At 47.6% G+C, this 11,175-nt stretch overlaps 1 protein-coding gene across 1 annotated transcript in view; it reads left to right on the top strand.

Moving 5' to 3' along the window:
• The window catches only part of LOC103611375 (collagen alpha-1(VII) chain), a 76,908-nt gene that overhangs the window by 12,806 nt on the left and 52,927 nt on the right, over positions 1-11,175 (top strand). Inside the window, exons 14-31 of the mRNA XM_017727974.1 lie at positions 1,226-1,372; positions 1,524-1,712; positions 2,033-2,172; positions 3,439-3,562; positions 4,760-4,903; positions 5,536-5,726; positions 6,165-6,239; positions 6,945-6,971; positions 7,172-7,216; positions 7,698-7,766; positions 7,862-7,939; positions 8,168-8,194; positions 8,350-8,403; positions 9,056-9,127; positions 9,371-9,430; positions 9,614-9,649; positions 10,143-10,178; positions 11,007-11,039. Of these exons, the coding sequence (XP_017583463.1) occupies positions 1,226-1,372; positions 1,524-1,712; positions 2,033-2,172; positions 3,439-3,562; positions 4,760-4,903; positions 5,536-5,726; positions 6,165-6,239; positions 6,945-6,971; positions 7,172-7,216; positions 7,698-7,766; positions 7,862-7,939; positions 8,168-8,194; positions 8,350-8,403; positions 9,056-9,127; positions 9,371-9,430; positions 9,614-9,649; positions 10,143-10,178; positions 11,007-11,039 (1,547 nt within the window). The remainder of the gene's footprint in view (positions 1-1,225; positions 1,373-1,523; positions 1,713-2,032; positions 2,173-3,438; positions 3,563-4,759; positions 4,904-5,535; positions 5,727-6,164; positions 6,240-6,944; positions 6,972-7,171; positions 7,217-7,697; positions 7,767-7,861; positions 7,940-8,167; positions 8,195-8,349; positions 8,404-9,055; positions 9,128-9,370; positions 9,431-9,613; positions 9,650-10,142; positions 10,179-11,006; positions 11,040-11,175) is intronic.

Raw genomic sequence — 11,175 nt, 5'->3', positions numbered from 1 at the left:
AGGAATGGATAATCCCATGTCTGACAGTCCCCTCGGTGCCCTCCCTCCATCAATCCCGCTGGAACAGGTTTATAAATCTTGATTTCCCATCACCAGCAGACGAATCCTGATCCCCCTTCTCCATAGGATCGGATTTATGCTCCTAAGCGAGTAATTCCAGTTTTTCCTGGTTAATTATCCCGGCTGCCAACACTGGTGTAGAAAAGCAATTAAAAATTTGGTCCTTTTTGGTTTTGTCTTGATTAATTTTCCTCCACACAACTTGATTTTTGTCCTAAATGAAAGTTATTTTAGGACTCATTTCCCTTGCTCTTTTTGAGCTCTTTTAATGCCCTTTTCCCTGCTGATTCCATCCAGCCTGTCCCATAAAAAATGGGATCCCTTTCTACTCCGCTTGGGATAATTTCACTTTTGGATCAGACAAAATAAACCAATTATGGCTATTTTGACTCAGCCTCTCAAAAACTGGGAGCAGAAGAGTTTGAGTCAAATTTCAAGGGGGATTTTACTGGGTTTTTTTATCTCCCAAATTTTTTTGTGGAGAATTGAGAACAACAAACTGGATTTGACCTATGGAGATCTTTTCCAACCTTAATTCTATGAGTCGATGACAACGGAGCAGATTATTTGCACTGATTTTATTTCTTTCCACAGAAGTTCAGCTTTTTCCGTGATTTTTTTTTTAAGTAAAATGTTCTTTCAGGCTAAAAAAGTGCAAGTTTCACTTTGAACATTGTCAAACTCGTCATTTATTTTTTCTGAAATAAGGTGCTTTGGAAATGTCAATCATTATTTTGACATCTTTTCCCTATCATGATTTTAAATCAAAACTATGAATTCTGTGCAACCGAATTTCTCAATCAAGTTGGATTTTATTTTTCATCAAACTTTCCATTCATTCCCAAAAAAAAAGGAACTTATTTCTATCCATAGGATCCACTGGATAGAAATTGGTCTCTCAGCCTTAGGCATCACCTGTACCAAATTCCCTAAATTCTTGGATAAATTCCAGTTTTCTTTCCTTTTTAATGCACAAAATCAACCTCGTTTCATCTGGTTTAGTACCTGACCATTGCACTTTGGATATGCTTTGCTTGTGTCTCTGCTCCAAATCCCAGGCATCATCTCATCCCCAAATTCCTGTTTGCCAACAGTGATGCCGCAGAAATGGGAATTATTCTGAGTTTTTCTGGCTCCCAGTCATGTTTCCTCCTGTTTTCCACAGCTCCCGCTCTTTCCCAGGAATTGTTACCAGCAGCTTCCCGATCGTATCGAGTGACAGGGCTGAGCTCCAAGGAAACGTATTTGTTTTCCATAAAACCAGTGTTTGGAGACGTGGAGGGACCGGAGACAGCGCTCCTTGGACAAACAGGTGTGGAGGCTGGAGTTCTGGCTTGCGGTTTTCCCTGGAAAACTGCTCTTGAGGCTGATTTTTGGGTTTTCTACCCTTTTCCTCTTTGCTGGACAGCAATGTCGTGGCTAAAAGAGGTTTAAAATCCGCCTTTTCTGTTTGGCTCCTACAGCAGGACCTCCCAGAGAGCCACCAAGCGCTCCAGTGGCTCCTTCACCACTGGATACAAGGAAATCTCCATCTGGATTTCCCAGCAGTGTGGGGACCACTCCTCGCCCATTGCCCACCAGCACAAAGCTCCCAGAGGCTCCAGTATGGACCAGTGCGGTGTCGGCCCCGCTGACAACACTGCCTGGGCCAAGTGAGTGTGGGAATGATGATGATGACTGTGATGATGATGTAGAAAGAGTCAAAACTTCCAGAGGCCAAGATCTTCTCTGATCCCAGGAGCTAAAAGTGGTCTTAATTCCTTGAATAACGAGTGGACAGGGTCAGGGAAGGCCCAAACCCCATAAATGTGGTGAAGGCCTCGGCACTACCCTGAGGGGGGAAGGTGCTGCTGCTCACCCAGAACTTGGCATCACAAGAGGTTTGGGGTTTGTTTTGTTGCTCTGAACACACAAAACCCCACGATTCTGCTTCAGGACCCCTCAGCTTACGGAATTCCTCTTCCCTCTGCAGTTTGTGGGAAGCTCAAGGCAGACGTTGGGTTCCTGGTGGATGAATCCTCAAGTATCGGCCAGAGCAACTTCAATAAAGTGAAGGATCTCCTCTTCCGGATCGTTTCCTATTTCCCCAAGATTGGGCCTGAGGGGATACAGGTAAGATTTTGTTATTCCATTTCCTGAAGTTGTTTTCCTTCTCTTTTCTCCTTCTCCTCAGCCCTGCCAAGAGCAGATTCTGCTCACCCAGGAACTGTGGAACAGAAAGGCCAGGGAAAAACATGTGTGGAACAAAACAGACAGGAATTAAAGTCTCCTCAATGTCAGCCTTCCCATTTGGATGGATTTCCATTTCTTGGTTATTTTTCCAAGACTGAATCATTGGGAATAAAGCAAATTCCACACCTGAAATACTGTCTAGGTTAGCTCAGAGATCTGCTGGGTGCATATTCCCATCTAGGATCCCATTTCCAACCCCATCCAAAGTGGGAATGGTTGGGAATCCAGAGTGGGAATGATTAGAAATCTGGAGGGGGAATGGTTGGGAACCCAAAGTGAGGACAGTTGGAAATCCAGAGTGAGGATGGTTGGGAATCCAAAGGAGGAATGGTTGGAAATCCAAAGTGGGAATGGTTGGAAATCCAGAGTGGGGACGGTTGGAAATCCAGAGTGGGGATGATTGGGATTCCAGAGTGGGAATGATTAGAAATCCAGAGGGGGAATGGTTGGAAATCCAGAGTGAGGATGGTTGGGAATCCAAAGGAGGAATGGTTGGAAATCCAAAGTGGGAATGGTTGGAAATCCAGAGTGAGAACAGTTGGAAATCCAGAGTGGGGACGGTTGGAAATCCAGAGTGGGGATGATTGGGATTCCAGAGTGGGAATGATTAGAAATCCAGAGGGGGAATGGTTGGAAATCCAGAGTGAGGATGGTTGGGAACCCAAAGTGAGGACAGTTGGAAATCCAGGTGTGGATCCAAGTGGGAAATGCAGGATGTGCCAGCAGCTCCCTCCTCCAACAAACAGAGAACCAAAGCCCCAGGTCATGGTGGGAAACTCCTCAAGGGCAAACGAAGCCTGAGGGATTTAATGACAGCAAAGCCAATTGGAAGATTCTGTTCCTCATTTATTTGGGGTCATTTGTGCTTAATTAATGTCACATTTAAATTAGGAAGGGAGAATTACGGAGCCCCCTTTAAGTTGAGCAGGAAATGGGAATTTCTTGGACTCTTGCTTGGAGGTTTTAGGTGAATGATGGAGTTACCCTGGGCCAACAAATAACTCTGGGGACATAAAAAAATGTTGGTTTAGGTCCCGATCTGACTCCTTTTTCCCAGAGTCCCATTCCCGGGGCACCACACTCTGACTCGAGGCAGTCTGTCCCATTTCCTGTGGATTTGGGGATTTCAATCCCTGGTTTTGGCAGGTTGCTGTTGCTCAGTACAACGAGGAGCCCAGGGCAGCTTTTCACTTCAACCAACACCGCGACCGCAACGGAGCCCTCGGAGCCATCAAAGGGCTGAGCTACACCGGAGGCAACACCAAAACAGGTCTGGGAGGGGACTTGGACACCTGGGATGATCCTTCTGGATCAAGTCAGAACCTGGAAGCCAAGGAAAACATTTTTCTGAGTGGTTTGGAGCCATTTTCTTGGTGGGAACGTTGTGCTCAAAGTTGTTCTAAATTTGAGAACAGATTGAATTTAATTTTCGGGAGCGGTTTTTCCAACCACTTTGTGCTTTATCCATGTCCTGGTTTTCCCCCTGGGTTTTCCTCATTATTTTATGATTTTGCCTGCACTTGAGGAAGGTTTTTACACCATAAACATGAGGATGGCTGATTTGAAGCATTCTTGCATCCCAGAAATCCAGATACTTTTGTGTCATTTAAAAAGCTCAGAGCGGGACAACACTTTCCATGTGCTCATTCCCAGCAGGACATGGGGAGTACCTGGTTCCCTGGAGGAACACAACCAGGAATGGAAAATTAAAAAAGGTTAATTTTCATTTAATCATTTAGCCCAGTTGGTTGGAGCCTGGTGCCAGTAACTCCAAGATTTAATCCCACTATGGAGCATTCAGGAGCTGGATTCAATGATCCTTGTGGATGCTTTCCAACTTGGAATATTCTCTAGTTTTGGGATTTTTCAATGAATTCTTCACATCAGGAAAGCTTTGAGGCACCCAAATCCCTCATCCTGCCTCAGTGGTATTGGATAAGAGCACAAAAAAAGGGGGATGGTCAAAATACAGGAATTTTTATGGGATTGCTCAGGGAAAGAAAGCATGGAATTAGTCAGGCTGGAAATTCCCAGCTAACCTTGTCTCTAATCCTTCTTTTTATGGAGTTTGTGTCAATAAAGACATTTTACTCCATGTAGGAATCTTCCATAGTGTTTTGGAGCTTCTTGACCGTTTCAATCAGTGGGATATTTCTTTGCGAAACTTTCTTGGTCTTTCCAAAGACATTTGGAAATGGAAATTTGGTGGATTTTTTTCCTGAAGCGTAAGAAAAATGCTTCAAATCTCCTGAATTTGTTTTCCCTTTCCAAAACTGTCTGCTAATTCTACCAGAACCATTCTGGCCAAGCTGATTTCCTGCTGTTATCCTTCAAAAGATGTTTTCCCATGCTCAGGGCTTTCCATTTTTGAGGAATTCCCTTCATGCTCCACCTGTGGAAGGAGATCCAGAGTCCAGACCCACGGAATTAATCCAGACTCCCACCCTGTCTCTCCCTGTCTGCTCAGGCCATGCCCTATCCTACGTGCTAAGGGAATTATTCCAGCCTTCCAGAGGGATGAGGCCGGGTTTTCCTCACATCCTGGTGCTCGTGACCGATGGACAATCCCAGGATGACGTGTTACCCCCAGCCAGAGCAGCCCATGCTTTGGGTGAGAATTCCCTGTTGTGTTTCCCTCTGTTATCCATGAATTTCCAGGTGGTTGAGGTTGCCCTGTTGTTTTTTCCTTCAGTTCTCCATGAATTTCCAGGGGTTTGAGGTTGCCCTGTTGTGTTTCCATGGTTCTCCATGAATTTCAAGGAGGTTGAGGTTGCCCTGTTGTGTTTCCATGGTTCTCCATGAATTTCCAGGAGGTTGAGGTTGCCCTGTTGTGTTTCCATGGTTCTCCATGAATTTCCAGGGGTTAGGTTGTCCTGTGTTGTGTTTCCACGGTTCTCCATGAATTTCCAGGAGGTTGAGGTTGCCCTGTTGTGTTTCCATGGTTCTCCATGAATTTCCAGGAGGTTGAGGTTGCCCTGTTGTGTTTCCATGGTTCTCCATGAATTTCCAGGAGGCTGCTGAGGATGGTGCATTGTGTGAGGAGTCCCTCTGAGGGCACTGTTGGCTCCTTCCTTTCTTTATCCTTTCTTTTTTCTCTTCCCAACCTGCTTTGCTGTAACTCCCACCCAGCTCCAGATGACTTCTCCGGGGGTTATACCTGATCCCACCAGAGGTTTCTGCCAGGAAGGGGGTTGGAAGCTCTGATCCCAAGGGTTGGGAGCGATGGGATCCGTGTCATTCCAGGGCTCCGTGTCATTGCTGTGGGTGTGTCGGGAGCTGACCCCATGGAGCTGCACCGGATCTTGCTGCAACAGAACCCCCAGGACGTTTTCTACGTCAGCACCTTCGACGACTTCCCCCAAATCCTCCAAGAGCTGATAGAAGCCATTTGTTCTGACCCTCAGCTTCCAGGGATCCAAATCCCACTGGGAAAGGTGAGTTCTTACACCTGGGAGTAAATCCAGCTTGGGGTGGGTCAGGCACAAGGAAAATCTTCTTCCCTGAGAGAAGTTTCAAAGTGAAATCCCAGCGGATTTAGGACACTGTGTCCCATCCTGACCTCACTGTCCAGCCCTAAAGAGCAAAGAAATCCAGGGAGTGGAATTGGGAAATCCAGGACAGAGCTGGGAATGTTTTGGTGTTTAAAGCCACTGCAGAGCACTTGGAGATAATAAAAATTCATATTATAAATTCATAGGAATAGAATTGAAACATCTTGAGAATTCTCCTGGATGGTCAACTTTGCTTTTCCCTTTTTTTGCCTAAGCCAAGGAATGTTTTTAGTCCATGTTTCCTGGCCGCTCCAGTTTATTTGCCATCCTTTGGTGGATATGAATTCCCTGATAATTTTTTTTTTCTCTTTTCCATGGAAGGGCTCCAGGGGCTCAGCAGCTCACAGGGGTTCTGACCCCCACGGCTTCACCGTGAAGGGAGAGAAGGGGGAGCGGGTGAGTCACAGAATATTCCCAGCTGGAAGGGGCCCGCATGGGTCATCGAGTCCAGCTCTTAAGGGAATGGTCCCACCAGCATGATCCACTTGGATAATTAATATCATGGAATCACGGAATGGTTTGGGTGGGAAGGGAACTTCAAGATCATCAAATTCCAACCTTGACACCTCCCACTGTCCCAGGCTGCTCCAAGCCCCAATGTCCAGCCTGGCCTTGGACATTCCAGGGATCCAGGGGCAGCCACAGCTGCTCTGGGAATTCCATTCCCTGGCCTCCCCACCCTCCAGCCAGGAATTCCTTCCCCATATCCCATCCAGCCCTGCCCTCTGGCACTAAATACAACCAAATTATGACCGAGGAAGAGCTCGAGCAAAGAATCACCCTCAGATCTCTTCTGTTGGTGTTTTGCTATTCCTGCTCCATGCTGGCTTTGAAAATCCAGGAAAAGGGAACTGCTCTGGCATTTGGGAATGCTCTCAAGTGCTGCATGGAGCTCCTTGGGTTTGCAGTTCCAAGGCCATCACTGCTATTTTCCATGTTTTTAGGGTCTCCCGGAGGGAGGGCATTCCGGGGCTACCGGGTAGGCCGGGCCGGCCAGGGCCTCCAGGTCCCCCTGGAATCATGGTATGGATTGGTTTAACGAGCTTTTCCAAAGGGTCATTCCAGAGAATATGACCAGCATCCATCTGTCCTGTTTTGCAGGGGCTCCCTGGCAGCCAAGGTGACACTGTGAGTATTGGCAATCCCAGGTTGGTTTGGGTTGGAAGGAACCTTAAAACTCATCCCATTCCATGGGCAGGGACACCTCCCACCATCCCAGGTTGCTCCAAGCCCTGTCCTACCTGGCCCTGGACACCTCCAGGGATCAGAATCCGTGGTCTTGTGGGTGATTTTCTATTTAATGCTGCAGAATTTATTTTTAATTCCAGGGATCTCCAGGCTACCCAGGACCAGCAGGGCCAAAAGGAGACAGAGTGAGTTCCATTCCTGGATTTCACTAGGAAAAATCCATTCCGTTGTTGTGACCTCTCTTTCCCAAGCATTTTCACCAGGATCTTTGGTGACTGTGAACTTTTAAGCTGTGTCTAACTAATCCTACACTGCCAGTCCAGCTGGGGGAGTTTCCCTCAGGAATTTCATGCCTTCATGGACACTAAAATATTTCAAAACCAACCGAGGGCAGATCCCAGGATCCTGTCCTTCTCCCAGTCCCCATTCCTCCTCTTTCCTCACATCCCCCTGAGCCATCCGTACAGATGAAGATCAGGAATGGATCCTGCCGAAAGCCAACGTCCTTTTTTTTCCCCGGGATTCATTATTTTCCATGCCAGCAAGCAAAACTCAGGTCATGGCCATGTGGCTTTGGGTACCAGGTGCTTTGAGTTGATGGAATTGCCCCTAAATCACCAAATTCCCAGTCTGCTCCTGGATCTCCCAACATGCCTTTATCCACAGGGAGAGCCGGGCTATGTCCTGGGAGGAGTGGAGGTGATTCCTGGCCGGAATGGGCAGCCTGGCCCCCCTGTGAGTATCAAACCCCAAGTGTGGGGGAGCCTTCAGCTTCCCAAAGCCTGGCAGAGATCCCACATCCCTCCCTCTCCCACTTTTCCTTGTTGCAGGGGCAGAAGGGGCAGCCAGGGGTTCCTGGGGTTCCGGGTTCTCCAGGTTCTCCAGGGCCACCAGGCATCTCCATCAAGGTGAGTTTGGAGCACAGTTCTGGGATGTGCCACAGCAAAAGGAGATCTGACTCCAAAAGTTGCAGGTGGAGGTGTCTGGAGACCTCTCCCAAAGCTCTCCTTCCCTCGGGAGTGGGAATTTTGCTCTCTTGGATTGTCAGCCTGCAGGATTTTTTGCTGGGATGAAGTTTGGCGAGGAGTCCCAAAATGCCCATCCCATGGGAATTCTCCTTGTCCTTTGTGTTTCAGGGTGAACCAGGGGATTCAGGAATCAGGGTGAGTACCTGAGGGTGGCTTTCACTTTGGGATGAAAATCCTTTTTCTGTAATTATTTCCAAGCTGCCCAAGAAGTTGTGGCTTCCAAACTTCCCAAAATTCCATGGAGATCCATAAAGGGATCATGAAGTGAGACTATCCTGTGCTTCATGCAGGGTCCCCGTGGGAGGAGTGGCCTCAAAGGTGACAGAGGAGACACAGGAGAGCCGGTGAGTGGCCCCAGGAAGTCAGGGAAAAACTGGGACAGATCCAGAGGAGGGAAAAATGTGGATCAGAAGCACGGGACAGCAAACGGCCCGAGCTGGCAGCAGATCCAAAACAAAGGAAAAGGGGTGCTTCTTCCCAGAAATCATCCCGCAGGGACGTTTGGGGTGGGGGAAGTTTGAGTTCGCTAAGAGAAGGAAGAAAGTCCACGGAGGATTACTGGGAATAAAGACACCAGGATTGGTTTGGGAATTCCCCGCCTTACAAATGGCTCAGACTTGAAGGATAACATCCATGTGCTGTTTTTCCATCCTTCCCAAGGTGCCTCTTTCTGACCTTCTTGGATCTGGTTTTGGTTGTCTTTGCCATGTTGGAGAGCCATATCCCATAAATCAGCCCTTTCCATGTGTCTGGATTCCCCATTCCAGACCAACGTGGGTTCCCAGTCTCTGTCTTCCATTGTTTCCCCTTCCCGAGTAAAACCAGGGATTCATAACTTCTTTGTGGAGGAAAGGAAATTTGGGAATACACAGACAGCTCTGTAATTCCTCAGTTTTCAAGGAACTGTTCAGATGTCAGGATCAATATTTCCCTGCAGAATTAAAAATTTCCAGATTGGATAAAAAAAGGGATCTGATGATGTTCCTTCCTTTCCAGGGAAAACCTGGTTTGCCGGGCCCTGTAGGGCCCCATGGGGTTCCTGGACTTCCTGGACCAAGAGGAGAAAAGGTCAGATATTTCCTGAATCCCTCAGCCCAGGAGGAAAGTGAAAGGAATATCAGGATAGACTTGTGGGAAGGCATTTTGGGATCTCCCAACATTCCTGGAGTTTACTGGCTCTGCTCAGAGCCAAACACTTCCAGAGGAAATTTCTCCCCTCCTGCTTGGCTAAGAAAGACTCTGGAGCAGCAATCTGGGAAGGATGGGTGCTCTGGGATCAGCATTCCTGAGGATGCTGTGCTTTCCTTGCAGGGAATGGCAGGAATTGGCATTCCCGGCACTGCTGGTGTGAAGGGAGAAGAAGGAGAGCAGGTGGGTTGGGAATTTCGCAGTGAGGTTTGCATTAAAATCCTCTCGGAATGTTCAGAGTCTCCAAAGTCTCCTCCAATATTTAGATTTTCCTTGGAATCCCATGGTTCCAAATGGAAAGGGCGAGAGAAGGGAAGATTTGGGGTTTAAAATCAGAGCTTTCACTGCTTCCTCTGTTGTTTTCAGGGAATGATGGGACCTCCAGGAGCACCAGGACCAAAGGTGGGTGCTGAAATCCTGACCCCGAGTTCCTGGGCCTGGAATTCAGGTTCCAAGGAAATTTTCTGTCCCTAACCGGCATCATCATGATTCCTGTGGGAATCATTGGATCACAGAATAGTTTGGGTTGGAAGTGACCTTCCAAGGCCTCTGAGCAGGGAAATCTTCAACCAAACCAGCCTGACCCGGAACCTTCAGGTCAAAAGCAAAGAATGGGAATCATTTTACACTTCCTGGACTCTGGAATTCCTTGCTGCCAGGAGAGATCTGGAATGGCAGCAGGGTGGGATATTTTAAATAATAAACGGTGCTTTTGTGGCCAGGGAGACTCCAGAGTTCCAGGCTGGAAGAGCTGTCCTGTAATTAACGGAAAATTGGGTTGAAGAGCTCCATCCTTCCCTCCCTCCCTCTGTCTGGGAATGTCCCACCACAGCATGAATCAAAAGTGCTGGATCTGTTTTCCTTGTGGCAGAAACTCCCTTCTGATTTCTTCCAGGGAATCCCAGGACCTCCAGGGCAGAAGGGAGACCAAGTGAGTGAAACAGTAAGAGAACGTTTGACCAGCTCAGGTGAAACGATCCTGATTTTTCCCAGTTTGTTCCCTGTGGGATCCAGCAGGGATATCCTTGAGCTCAGTGTGTCCCCTCTCCTTGGCTCTTGTGCTTCCGAGATGAGTTTTGGGCACTTTTAAGGAATAAATGGTGGGAAAGGGATGAGCAGAAAGTTTTCTCTGCCTCCCATTTTTCATTTCAATGGCCACCATTCCATCCTCTTGCCTTGAAGGGAAACCCAGGATTTCCAGGTGCTCCAGCCTTGGAGGTAACTTGGAGTGGATTAGAGCCTTTCATGTCCTTCAGCTGTGCAGCTCCAATCCCAAAATGCTGGGAATCCAAGAGCTGTGTCCCACAGAACTGCGGGAAGAACACCCAAACCTTTTCCCTGACCCTCCAGCCAACTTTGTCCTCTTCTCCTTTGCTCCACTTCTTGTATTCCCAGTATTCCCATTGTCCCCTCAAAGGAGCTTCACTGCTGTCCAGGAAACATCAGGATAAAAATTCCCACCACTGAATCCAGGTGCTCCAGGCCTGTCCCTGCTCAAGCTCCTCATCCACAGGGATGAGCCCTGCAGGACCACCCACAGCTCTCCATGTCCTTCCAGATTCCAGCTTTAAGGAGAAACCTCAGTGGTGGCCACCTCTGTGTGCCATAAGATTTCTTATCCCATAAAAATTCTTGTCCCATAACAATTCTTATTCCATAACATTCCTTGCTTTGGAAAAGATACCATGAAAAGGAGATTTTTTAATTTTTTTTTTTCCACAAATAACTGAGGATTTCTGTGATTTCTTCTCCTCCTCAGGTTTTGGGACCTCCAGGCAAGAAAGGTGTAAGGGTAAGACTGTTAATTAATTCATTCATTAATTAGCACTGCTTGAAAAGGCAAGATCTCCTCCTGGAAAGGGGGAGGTTGTTCCATGTTTCCTGAATCCCATCTCTGTTGTGATTGACAGGAGAGGAGAGCTTGGATA

The sequence above is a fragment of the Corvus brachyrhynchos genome, unplaced genomic scaffold, assembly GCF_000691975.1.
Source record: "Corvus brachyrhynchos isolate BGI_N302 unplaced genomic scaffold, ASM69197v1 scaffold182, whole genome shotgun sequence".
Lineage (NCBI taxonomy): Eukaryota > Metazoa > Chordata > Aves > Passeriformes > Corvidae > Corvus > Corvus brachyrhynchos.
Note: the sequence above shows the minus strand (reverse complement) of the source record. Positions and strands in the feature narration are given on the sequence as shown.